Source organism: Ornithorhynchus anatinus, chromosome X3 (genome assembly GCF_004115215.2).
Source record: "Ornithorhynchus anatinus isolate Pmale09 chromosome X3, mOrnAna1.pri.v4, whole genome shotgun sequence".
Lineage (NCBI taxonomy): Eukaryota > Metazoa > Chordata > Mammalia > Monotremata > Ornithorhynchidae > Ornithorhynchus > Ornithorhynchus anatinus.
This window is the reverse complement of record NC_041751.1, coordinates 23,340,144-23,353,184: the sequence shown is the minus strand read 5'-3', so window position 1 is coordinate 23,353,184 and position 13,041 is coordinate 23,340,144. Positions and strand designations below refer to the sequence as shown.

Sequence of the window (13,041 nt, the reverse complement as noted above, 5' to 3'; positions counted from 1 at the left end):
CATGTCGGATAGTGGTTTTTCTTTCAGCGAGCCTCGGGGCCTGGGTACAACAGTCACGAGGTAAAATAAATACAACATTTTTGGGATGTGGTGATTTTATCTTCTACCTCACGGGGACTGCCGTTCCGGAACGTTTCTAAAAGTGCTGAATATCTGCCACTGCGCTGTACTCGTAAAGTAACAGAGACACAGCACCCAGGTTAGACCTTAAAAATCCTTGGGAGTCTATCCCAAATTCCAGTAATCTTACTACCTTGAAGCAGCGTTGCTCAGTGGCCGTGGCTCAGCCTGGGCTCGGAGTCAGAGGTCATGGGTTCGACTCCCGGCTCTGCCACTTGTCAGCTGTGTGGCTGTGGGCAAGTCACTTAACTTCTCTGTGCCTCAGTGACCTCATCTGTAAAATGGGGATTAACTGTGAGCCTCCCGCGGGACAACCTGATGACCCTGTATCTACCCCAGCGCTTAGAACAGTGCTCTGCACATAGTAAGTGCTTAACAAATACCAACATTACCTTTATAAATCAACTTTAGAAAACTAGCCTCTCACTCTGAAGCATCTTTTTCCTCCAGCCCAGAAGAGAGGGAGGTTTTGAGTAAGACCTGAGGCCTGCCGGTCATTCCTCCTGCTATTTTTGGTCGACTCTGTAACTTAACCACTTTCCTACACCCGCCTCACAAGGCTTGGCAGGGCTCCGGGAGCTGTCTCAAAATGGCTAAACTCAGGAAACTGCTTCGTGGTTGGAAATACTGGGCTGCAAGAATCCAGCCACAGAGAATCTTTTTTTTTTTAATTCTCCTTTTGATGTTGCAGTACGGTATTTATTGTTTCTTAGCCTGTATTTGTACTCTTTTCCTTTCACCGGATTCTCAGAAACATCTGCCAAAACTCTCAGATGTGTGAGGAAGAGGATCAGGGGGTGAAGGAGTAGGGAATCTTGAAAGTAGATGCAAACAAGAGCTTGAGGCTTCTGGCTTTTCTCAGCCCGATGGGGCTGGGTGTGGGATACTCAGAGTTTCATCTAATTTTTACAATATTCAGAATACAGGAGTGGATCTGATCTGACTGTGACAGCACGGTTGGGTAGAAGACAGTCTCTAAGAGCCAGAATTAAACACTGTTTGCCTTGGATTCTCAATCCCTCCTCTACACGGATATTAAGCAGGGTGAGATGACCTTCTGAAAGAGGCCTAAGATTATTTTTTTCCCCCAGTCAGCCCACACAACTAGGTCTCTTAGAGTGCAATATCAATCAACAGCATGGTGTAGTGGGTAGAGCACGGGCCTGGGAGTCAGAAGGTCATGGGTTCTAATCCCGGCTCTGGCACTGTCTGCCGTGTGGCCTCGACTTGCCCACGGTTATTCTTATCAACCGATCGATCAGTGACCGAACACCTGCCGGGTGAAAAATATGGTACTAAGCACTTGGGAGAGCAATAATAATAATAATAACAATGGTATTTGTTACTGTTGTAAGCGCTGGGGTAGATAAAGAGTATCGGGTTGGGCACAGTCCCCATCCCACTCGGGGCTCACAATCTTAATTCCCATTTTACAGATGAGGGAACGGAGGCACAGAGAAGTGAAGCGACCTGCCCAAGGTCACACAGCAGACAAGTGGCAGAGCTGGGATTAGAACCCATGGCCTTCTGACTCCCAGGCCCGGGCTCTATCCACTACGCCATGCTGAGAGTACAACAGAGGTGGCAGACACGATCTCTGCCCGCAAGGAACTTACGATCTAGGATTAACCTACTGCTTGTAAAATGGTTTTAAAACTAGGTAAAAGCAAACCAGAAAGTTGTGCAGGTCAAAAAGATGGGTATGTCCAAGAGGGGTGTGGATAATTCAAGGATGACTGATCCATAATGGGTTAGTGGAGGGCAAGAAGGGAATAATAATAAAAATAGTGATGTTGGTATTTGTTAAGCGCTTACTATGTGCAGAGCACTGTTCTAAGCCCTGGGGTAGATACAGGGTCATCAGGTTGTCCCACGTGAAGCTCACAGTTAATCCCCATTTTACAGATGAGGTAACTGAGGCACAGAGAAGTGAAGTGACTTGCCCACAGTCACACAGCTGACAAGTGGCAGAGCCGGGAGTCGAACCCATGACCTCTGACTCCGAAGCCCAGGCTCTTTCCACTGAGCCACGCTGCTTCCAAAAGGGAATGCAGAAGGGAAAGTTAAGGATAGCCCTAGCACTGTGAGGATGGATGGAGATCCAGGGCAACAGCTTCACTCTGTTCCTCTAAACCTTCTGTTGCCCCCTCAGGGTCAGAATACGGGACAAGATGTTGCCCTAAGAACGGTAGTGTTTCCGTCGTCCTTACGAATGACAAAGAGAAGAGCCCGTCATGAGTTTGAGCATCTCTTCGGGCCATCAAGTTACCGCCTAGACTCCTGTGGTGGTACTCTGACCCTAAGAGATTACGGTAGGTGGATGGCAAGAATTATCATCACCATTTATTGACAGGGTGCTTGATCTCCAGACACTCGGGTGGAAGTAAAAAAGAAAACTCTCTCAGTAAAGCAATGGTTCTGGTCCAAAGAAAACCAGTTTGCTATCTCCTGGTTTAACTTTCTTCTTTAATGTATACCACTTATATAATTTCCAGGATTTACCTGGAAATGGATCTGTAGAACACTGAAAACCAAGGACCACACCACTTCCTTTCTGACAAGCAGACATATGCCTTTGACCCCCAAACCTTTAACGTTACACAGCCGATGGTGAAATTTTCTTATAATGAAACATGATGGACCCGATTATTAAGGAAAGAAATTTTATTTTCACGCTTCTAAAGGCCAAAACATGAAAAAAAAATCAACAAAATGAAACAACTTTTGGAAACGGAGAAAGTGGCATTCTTTTAAAAGTCTTCTGCAAAACTCCAAAGGCACACCGCCGCAAATGAAACACTTGGAATAGCTCAAGTAGTCAGACGTTATATGCTTTGGAAATTCCGTACGCTAACTGATTTTTCGTTGTACCTCCGATCTAATCTCTGTTAGTCATATTATAAATGTGTTTGGTTGAGTGAAAAATAAGAAACAGCGCGATAACGTTTTAGACACAAAAAGAATACCAGCGTCGAAGAGAAGCCGCAGATGAAGATTTAAAGAACTGAACACTCAGAAATCATAGCTGCCTCATGCAATTTACCGTCCGGCAGTTTAATACACAGCACTCTACTGGGCTTTCAAAATCCAAACCAGTCTAAAAGACGGCACCGAATGCTTAGTGTTAAAAATAAGAGATCATTTCCCATTTAGGAAAATGATGACAATGTTGCCAAGTAAAGCCAGTTCCCTTTTCATTTTAATAAGCACTTGGGTGAATCTTCATTTAGAAAACTATAAATTCCAAGGGGAATTGATGTATAAATCTAGGCAAGGCGAATGACAAGAAGGCAAAGCGATTTGCTAAAAGATCTGTTTTTTTTCCCAAAATGTAAACATCCAAGTAAGCAAGTCAAATTTGGTATTCTATTAGAAACTCAATTATGAAAAGAGGATCTCTGGGGGATATTTAAAAATATAGAACCATTATTTCCCGATATTACCAATAGTTTGAAAAACCCCAGTAAATCCTTTACGGTTTATCCCTCGGGCAAACAGAAACCTCGTTTATCTGAGTTAGGGTTCGGCCTGTGCATATCCTGCAGTGAGGCATTGGAAAAAGACTCGTAAGCACTTAAAACACTGTTCGGGCCACGCAAAAGTAAGGGCATAGAGAAAGGATTTTCTTGAGACAAGGAGGCAGTCGTCGAGCATCGCAGGCTTGAAGAGACCTCTCCCAGCAACTTCTCCCCTACAAAAAGAAAAGAGCGGTTGAAAGGTTTCCTGGATTGCAGCACGCTTTCCCCCTTTCTTAGGGCCCATCATTTTCATTTTACATGCCTGCTGACTGAAAATGCCTGCGTTTCCCAAAAAGGAGCATTCCATTCTTGCTGGCTTTTATCTTCATCCAACAGGCACTCTCGCTGGTATCCAAAATGGTCAGGACCCAGGGGGGGCTCCCCTGTCTATTTGGGGTAATTCGGAGGAGAGGCGTGAGCCCCTAAAATCTGTTTCTGACCCAAGCAAGCGATGGACCATCCCCTCTCCACCAGCCAACCGTTCCTGTCTTGGAGCACGGGGAATGGTATCTTTAGTCTTTAGTCTACCCCCACTCCAAGCCTGGAGTTACCTATCCTACGAGAGAGTCCCCTTTCAGACCCCGAATAGATTCTGCCATCAGCCCAGAAATGTCCCACTTTATAGTCACTGGCTTTTCACCCATGTTCCGGTGGTAGCGAACCCTCAAAATTGCCAGGAGAAAGGTGAACGAAAGAAAAACAGAAAAGCTCCGAAACAGAAGAGCTTTATAAAACTACGCGGAAGATTCTCCAGTTGGCAAGGGACGGCCTGGTACCAGAATAGCACGATGCTTCTGGAATGGTGGTAATTCTCCATTAACTAGAGGAACGACACGGGACGCGTCAGGGTCATCTGCTTGCTTCTTCTAACCGTAGGCAGCCCCCTCTGGCTCCACACAGAGGGAAGGAGAACGACGGGCCGGAGTATTTCCGGACACTTTATCGGCAGGAGTTCCCGTGGGCTGCTTATGGTCGGCGCGAGCTGAACAACGTACGTACACGCTCGATGATCTTCGCATTGAATTTTTAGGACAAAAAGCTGCAGTGCTCTCTGACTTTTACCCCAGGACGCAAGTACCGCTGAGAAGTCTAATATATGCTTTCCAGTTGCCAAGGAGAGGGTTTTAAACGAGCAATTATTAAAAACCCACACACCAAAAGTAGTGGCTTCCCATTTCTCTCTCTCAGCTGTGACTACATCTTTCTCTCATTTCCTTCCCTGCCAAGGTGTGTCTTCTTAGGGGGCAACCGTAGCTGTTCAAAAAAGGCTGGCACAGCCTCCCCTGACTGTAAGCAAGCTATTCAGGCACCGCTCATTCCCGACGATGATAAATACGTTTTATAGCACTTGGCTCATGGAAGCCCCGGAGTGAAGGGATAAAGCCGCGCCATCCCAAATCAGACTAGAAAAAAATCCCAAGAAAGCAGGGAGGAAAGGAAAGGAGAAGAAGGAAGGGAAATGAAAGGAAAAGGGGAAGACGAGAGGAATGTTTCCAGCCCAGCCTTCCCCATTTCTGGTGGTGGAGAAGAAAAGGGGGAGAGGGGCAGGGCTGAGGCTCAGATCTGCTCCCCGCCTGCCGCTCTGATGGGGCTGTGCGCCTTGACTTGGTAGCCCCAGGGGGAGGAGCCCTCGCATGGGGGGAGGGCCTGGTTCGGCGACATCTGCGGCCTTGGAGCTGAAGAGAGGGAAATTAAGTTACAGGAATGGAGGCGGAGTGGCAGGAAGAGGGCACAAAGGAAAAGCAGCGTGGTTTACTGGAAAGAGCGCGGGCTTGGGAGTCAGAGGACGAGGGTTCTTATCCCGGCTCCGCCACCTGTCTGTTGTGTGACCTTGGGCAAGCCACTTCACTTCTCTGGACCTCATCTGTCAAATGGGGATTAATAATAATAATAATAATAATAATGTTGGTATTTGTTAAGCGCTTACTATGTGCAGAGCACCGTTCTAAGCGCTGGGGTAGATACAGGGTAATCAGGTTGTCCCGCGGGAGGCTCACGGTTAATCCCCATTTTACAGATGAGGTAACTGAGGCACAGAGAAGCTAAGTGACTTGCCCACAGTCAGCTGACCAGTGGCAGAGCCAGGATTCAAACCCATGACCTCTGACTCCCAAGCCCGGGCTCTTTCCACTGAGTCACGCTGCTTCTCTAAGACTGTGCGCCCCACGTGGGACGACCTGATTACCTTGTATCTACCCCCAGCGCTTAGAACGGTGCTTGGCACACCGTAAGCGCCTAACAAACACCATTATTATTATTACAATCATTTGGTAAGCGCTTACTATGTGTCAAGCACCGTTCTAAGCGCTGGGGTAGAGACAAGGCAATCGGTTGGACACAGTTCCTGGCCCACCTGGGGCTCACAGTCTCAATCCCCATTTTACAGATGAGGTAACTGTGGCACAGAGAAGTCCGGTGACTTGCCCAAGGTCACACAGCAGAGACGCGGCGGAGCCGGGATTAGAACCCATGACCGCTGACTCCCAAGCCCGGGCTCTTGCCACTAAGCCATGCTGGAAACAGGCAAGGCACATACAGGGTTGGGAGAGGGCTACTGTTACATATCTCAACAGGAAAAGGGGCAAATCCATCACTTCTGAGGATAATCAGAGGAGTGAAATTCACCCCTCAGATGGGTAACTTCCACAGGTAAAGCTGAGAACTCTGCTGATTCTGATTTTCAAGGCCCGGAAGCAGTCTTAAAATCTAGGTGGTCGTGCAGGCCAACCCAAAACCTGAGCGCAGGCCTTGGGAAAGTGCCCCGGGCCACTCGGACAGAGTACGACGTGCAGACAGAATGTACAATGAATTGCACATTCCAAGCGCTCAGTACAGTGCTCTGCACATAGTAAGCGCTCAATAAATGCGATTGACTGAACAGAGCGCCCAAGAGTCAGAGCACCCGGCTTCGAATCCTGGTCCGACCACTTGCCCGCTGCGAGACCCGGGGTATGTCCCTCAACTTTTCCCTGCGTCTCAGTTTCTTCATCTGTAAAATGGGGACCCGGTACTTGTTCTCCCCCCCCTCCCTCAGACCGTGCGCCCTAGTTCTTAGTACAGTGCTGGGCGCAGAGTAAGGGTTTAACCAACCCCACACTTAGCAGGACTATTACGATTAACGCTATTACCTGACTTCAGAGTAAAGCACAGGACCTTGGTTCCCGGAAAGGGTTGCTCCCTGCTGGGACTCCCACGAGTAGAGCGTCTTTGCAGGCGTTCTGCATGCAATACTGCTGGAGTTCTGCTGCCGCTTGAGAGACCTGCACGCCAAAGAAAATCCACCCCGGGAAATGAGCTCACCCGCCCGGATGTGCCGACCGGACCTTTCCCCCCTTTAAAAATTGATATCATATCCAAACGAAGGAGACACCCAAGCAAATAACAACGTTCAAAAGCGTAGCATCCGCCCCAAGTCGATGAATCGTTCCAGCCTACCGGGCCACGGAAGTCGTGCTAACAGCGACAGGATTTATCAGACGCTGACCGTGCGCACAGCGCTGTGCCCAACGGTGGGAATCGGACATGGTCCCAGAGAAGCAGCGCGGCTTAGTGGAAAGAGCACGGGCTTGGGAGTCGGAGGACGCGGGTCCTCGTGCCGGCTCGGCCACTTGTCTGCTGGGTGGGGCAAGCCACTTCACTTCCCTCTGCCTCGGTTCCCTCGTCGGTAAAACGGGGATTAAGACTGTGAGCCCCACGTGGGACAACCTGATGATCTTGTATCTATCTCAGCGCTTAGATCCGTGCTCGGCACATAGTAAGCGCTTACCAAATACCATAATTATTATCATCATCATCCCTCGGGGGACTCACATTCTAAGTCAGCCCTTGCGAATGCTGGAGGAGCCTGTTCACTTCCGAGCAAGCAGAGGCTCTCGGGATACTCTCCCAAGCGCTTAGTGCAGTTCTCTGCCCACGGTAAGCGCTCAACAAGTACCACTGATTGAGTGCAAGTTCCTCCAAGCGGACAACACACGCATCTGATGTCCCCTCCCGAGCAGCTGGAGGACGGCGTTCCATTTCCGGGAGGTGCTCAACAACCACCACCGGCTGATGATTAACCTGCTCCGTGAAGAAGATGGCCAAACCGTACCACTTGGGCCCCGGAACCCGCCCGGCTAGATAACGAACCGGACAACCAGCAACTCTCCGCTCCCCTCGGTGGTGCGTGGATCCAGTCGGTCAAGCCCAGAGAAATGGAAGCCTGGCAAACTGTCTGTAAGCGTACCGGGCTTTAAAGGCGACGCCTGATCTGGGTTTGGGGCCCATTATGGAAAATACTTCAACCGAACTCGTTCTTTTTTCTTGTCTTTTAACGCCACAGGATATGCTCGGACTCTAGGGCTAAAGGGGAAAGGAGTGAGGGCAGAGGCGCAGAGCCTGGCAACCTGCTAGAAGAGGTATTTAGCCAGGCAGAGAGGAACGGAGGTGGGGTTTATGCCATCTGACTCTCCGGGGCATATCTTCCTGTTATTTCTGACCAGGCTATATCACGTTACACCACCCTGAGAGGACTATGAACCCGGCCCCTCGCTTATCGATCGCTTGAGTAAAAAAACGGGCTGTTCCAGCTCAACGGGGTTGAAGAGCTGGGGGGAGAAGGATTACTGTCAAGTAGCCGCTGCCTTCAGGGCCTGCAAAACTCTCCCGAGTGAAAAAGTACGGGGGTGTGAGAAAAACAGGGGGCGGATCGCCGTCGCCTGGGAATCTGACCCCTGAATTCTGCCAGCAAGCTGCAAAACCGTCAGCTGACGAGTCCACCGGCCTTTCCGGGCTGCTTAACCCAGTCCAAGTTCCACCTCAACGCGACTGGACTGCGGGCACTTTGCGCCAAGAAGTGAAATGAAAGGAGGGAGAGGCAGGATTTTAACCCATCGATCGATCGACAAGGAGGAAGGACTGGACAAGAAAAGAAAGAGGGGCCGGGAGGGGAATCAAGGAAGAGGAAGTTAACGCAACAAAAACAAATCAACCCGAGGCAAAGTCGAATAGCCAGGAAAGGGAGGTCAAACAAGTCTGCGCTATGGATGGGAGATGCTCTCTGATGCAAGGGCAGTTTCTTCCCCTCCTTATTTGGCCATTCAGGCCAACACCCCATTCAAACCTAGACACCCGTAACGAAGCCAAAATCACATCTAGGTCTTCAATTTTGCCGTCCTTCAGGGCTGCGCAGCCGCGGCCGTAACTGAACAAAGAACGGCTTTCAGAATTCCCGGGAATCCAGTTTCAGAATTCCCAGGGCTGGTTTGTTATCCTCTCCCCCGCTGTGCTTTCCAGAATTTGGGGAGTGGATGTGTCACCGCTGGGCCTTGGCTACACGGGTTCAGTGCTGCTGCCCAGCTCGACTGAGGCCGGGGCTGATGTGGGAGAAAAGGGGGAGGAGCTCAATGCTCAAAGTTATAGTGGAATTATTTTAAATAAAATGATTTCTCCTGTGTGGGTATGTATGTGTGCAATTAAAGACTCAGACCAAATGGGAGCACGGGATTTCTGGGCGGTTAACGGGCAACACGAATGCCAATCAATAGTATTTAGAATCTGGAGAAGCGGCGTGGCCTAGTGGAAAGAGCACGAGCCTGAGAGTCAGGGGACCTGGGTTTCAATCCCAGCTCTGCCACCTGTCTGTTGTGTGACCTTGGACAAGTCACTTCACTTCTCTGCGCCTCAGTTACCTCATCGGTAAAATGAAGACGAAACCCTACTCCCTTCCTAGTTGGACTGCGAGTCCCACGTGGGACAGGCACTGTGTCCAATCTGATTAACGTGTATCTATCCCAGCACTTAGTACAGAGCTTCGCACATAGTGAGCGCTTAACAAGTAACAAAACTATCATCATTCAGTAGTATTTATTGAGCGCTTACTATGTGCAGAGCACTGTACTAAGCACTTGGAACGTCCAATTCGGCAACAGAAGGAGACGAACCCTGCCCAATGACGGGCTTACAGTCTAATCGGCGGAGACAGACGGACGAAACCATTATAATTATTTACTGAAGGACTCCTAGGTGCAGAACACTGTACTCAGCACTTGAGAGAGAGGCGTAGACTCAGTAGACACGATCACTGCTCTCGAGGAGTTTACAATTTAGTGGGGAAGACAGACACTAAAATCATTTACAGGTGGGAGAGGGAAGGAACAGTGGATAGGAAGATGAATTAACGCTTAAATAGTAAAATAGGATGATACAGAAGGGCTATCTGTGGATATCGGTGAGCACACACAAGTGAGTAGTTGGTACAGAAGTGGCAAAATGATAGTTGAGGAGAAGGGAAAGTAACTGGGAAAAGCTTCCCGGAGGAGGGGTGATCTGAGGAGAAGATAAATTAACTGGGAAAGGCTTCCTGGAGGAGCGCCCTCCTTTCAGAAGGGCAGTGGAGATGGGAAGAGCTGTGGTCCGGTAGCTTGAAAGTGGGAGGAAGTTTCAGGCCAGAGGTTGGACCCAGTGGGAGAAACGAAAACAAGGCACAGTGAGTAGGTCAGTTTGAGAGGAACCAAAGACGGTGAACTGAGGTGAAGGGGGAGAAGAAACTGGATAAAAGGAGGGAGAGAGCTCTGCACTGGGAGTACAGATGAAAAGTGAAAGGGAAAACATTTCAGTTCAGATAAAAGGGCTGTTCAAATCAGGATTTCACTTTTGTTCTGCTGCTCTCCTTATTGTGGAAAGGGGTTACAAGATCGCCAAGGCCTAGAAGACTCTTTTTGACAAAGCAAGACTCTGACAAATGATTTCAAAAAAGAACAACAACAAAAAACCTCTCCCACTGATTTCCAGGTGAAGGTAGGGTGCTGTTCAAGGCCTGAGCAGAAAGCAGCCACTGCGGTAGAAATCACAGTCTCGTTTACCAAGAACATTACTCACCCAGAGGATACAAAATGCCTTCAGGTTCTAAAGAGAAGAGTGGCATTCAACCCAAGAAAAAAATAACTCCTCGGGGAAACGAACTATTGGTGGTCCAGGTGAGGATTGAGAGCCTTTAATCTAACACGGTGCTCTGCACGTAGTAAGCGTTCAATAAATACTATTGAGTGAATAAACTCACCTCCTTTCTCAGCACTGTTTCTCACAGCTCTGGGCATCTACATCCTCCCGTCCCACCCACTCTCTGGCAAACAGGGCTGAAAGGATTACCGGGTTTGTTTTGTTTGTTAGTTTTATAGTACTTGTTAAGTGCTCACTCTGTGTCAAACACTGCTCTAAGCACTGGGGTAGGCACAAGTTAATTAAGCCGGACACAGTCCCCATCCAGCCTGGGGGCTCACAGTCTCAAGTACGAGGGAGAACAGGCACTGAATTCCCATTTTACAGTTGAGGAAACTGTGGCACAGAAAAGCTAAATGACTCACCCAAGGTCACACAGCAAGCAGTTGACAGAGCGGGATTAGAACCCGGGTCCTCTGACTCCCGGGCCTGGGCAGCATGGCTTAGTGGAAAGGGCACGGGCTTGGGAGTCGGAGATCGTGAGTTTGGGAGAGTCACAACTTCTCTGTGCCTCAGTCACCTCATCTGTAAAATGGGGATTAAGGCTGCGAGCCCTACGTGGGACAACCTGATTACCCTGCCTCTATCCCAGCGCTTAGAAGAGTGCCTGGCACGTAGTAAGCGCTTAACAAATCCCACCGTTATCATTACCTTTCCATTAGGCCACGCTGCTTGAGGACTTCTGCAGAAGTCCTATTATTTTGGGGCAACGCCACTGATAATCCAAAGGGCATAACACTACACTTCTTTGAACTTTAAGACGAGGGAAAGAATCGCTCCATCACCAGAACCAGATTGAGGGCAGGGGAGGAAGGAAAGAGTACACGTCCAGGACCACAATCATGGAGGGGTCCCCAGTCGGGGCTAATAGCTACAGGGAGGCAGCCCAACCAGATCCTGGGAGTCAGAAAAGGGATGGGTGCTCCCGTTTTATCCCCCGCCAGGCCTGGAACCAGACAGGATTTCTCTCATCTCGCACCCCTGGCCCAGAGGTGGGGTGCACCATGAGCCCATCTTTCCCAGATATGCTGGTAGCTAATTGTCAGTAGTAGGAGCACTTGTGTTTTTCGGTTGCCTTCCAGGCCACAGTGGCCCAGCTCAACCGGTCACTCCCGGGCTGGGCGCCACTGCTGCTGTTGGGCTGTTGGCAACAGTGGCCATAATGGAGCCACCAGCCATGTAACAACTGAAGCGATAATGTAGAAGCAGAACTCTCTCCCCCCTTCCTCTCCCTTTTCCTTCCCCCAGGCTCTCCTCCTCCCTGTTCCTTTTTCTGTCGTCCCCCCTCCCCTTTTCCTCCTTTCCCGTTTCCCCTTCTCCACCTCTCCTTGTTTCCTGCACAAGAGCTCCCCAACTCTATGTGGCCCAGCCCAGCAAAGCCTTAATCTGTCCCTCATCCCCATCCTGTCTCCGAAGTCTCCTCCTCCGAGATAAAATATAATATTGCCCTCTCTATTTCACAGCACAAGGGTTTGGCTAGGGTCTGTGCCGGTCCGAGGCGACATCCAGGCCAGCTGACCACCAGCACTATGATCCCCTTGTCCGTGAACAGGGTCCCGAGCTACCGTCCAAACAATGCAGACATTCCCGGGGCCCTCCATCCGTCGCCCCTCTCCCCCTCCCCCGGGAAGCACGTCCCGTCCTTCCATCCTGGGATCCGAGCCACTTCTGTGCCATGGCCGGCTGGGCACATTGGAGGCCTTAACTGGGCGCAGCTGTGGAAGGAGAGGGGATAAACCTGTCGGGAGAAATGGGGAAGGGGGAGTAAAGGATGAGGGGGTAGGAGAGGGGAGAAGAAATCGATGCAGCGATGCAGGGCGCCGGAGCTGTGTTGTGTCCAGAGTGGCACTGCCTTGGGGAAGAATCAGGGGGGACAGAGCATTCGTTCATTCGATCGTATTTACTGAGCGCTTACTGTGTGCAGAGCACTGTACTAAGCGCTTGGGAAAATACAGTACAGCAATAGGGAGAAAGAGCAGCTCCAGGGCAGGGGATTGACCCTCCCCCAAACAGGTACAAGCAGAAGGGGGTCACCCAGGGACAGAGGCTGCAACAGAGCTGTGTCTTTATCAACTTTGTGCTACTGTCCCCACCCAAGCACTCGGTCTAATGGTCTCCCCGCCAAGTAGGGGCTCATTAAATAGAAGTGATGGATGGAACCCTGCTCCAAAGAAAGTCAGGAAGGATAGCAGCCCCTCCTTTTTACCTTGATCCTCTCCACCCCTGCCTCCAGCTTCAGCTGCTCCACTAAACGTTGCATGCTGCTCAGGTTGGAGTTGGAAGACATGCCGCTCGCTGCTGCTGACCCAGGGACTGGGGACCGACCGACCGACGAATTGACTGAGGAGCAGAGAGGCGGGGGTTTCCCTCCCAACCGACAGCGATAGGCCGCTTCCCCGCCCCCGGCGGGCAAGGAGAGCAGGAA

The 13,041-nt window shown here is 50.1% G+C and overlaps 1 protein-coding gene across 1 annotated transcript; it reads right to left on the bottom strand.

Annotated features, from left to right (window-relative positions):
- Positions 1 to 3,400: 3,400 nt before the first annotated feature.
- On the bottom strand, positions 3,401 to 12,946 carry GNG10 (G protein subunit gamma 10). Its single transcript, NM_001205010.1, is given in 3 exon segments — positions 3,401 to 3,811; positions 6,767 to 6,898; positions 12,823 to 12,946. Coding segments are annotated over 2 exon segments (207 nt in total). The 5' UTR covers positions 12,904 to 12,946; the 3' UTR covers positions 3,401 to 3,811; positions 6,767 to 6,772.
- Positions 12,947 to 13,041: the final 95 nt, after the last annotated feature.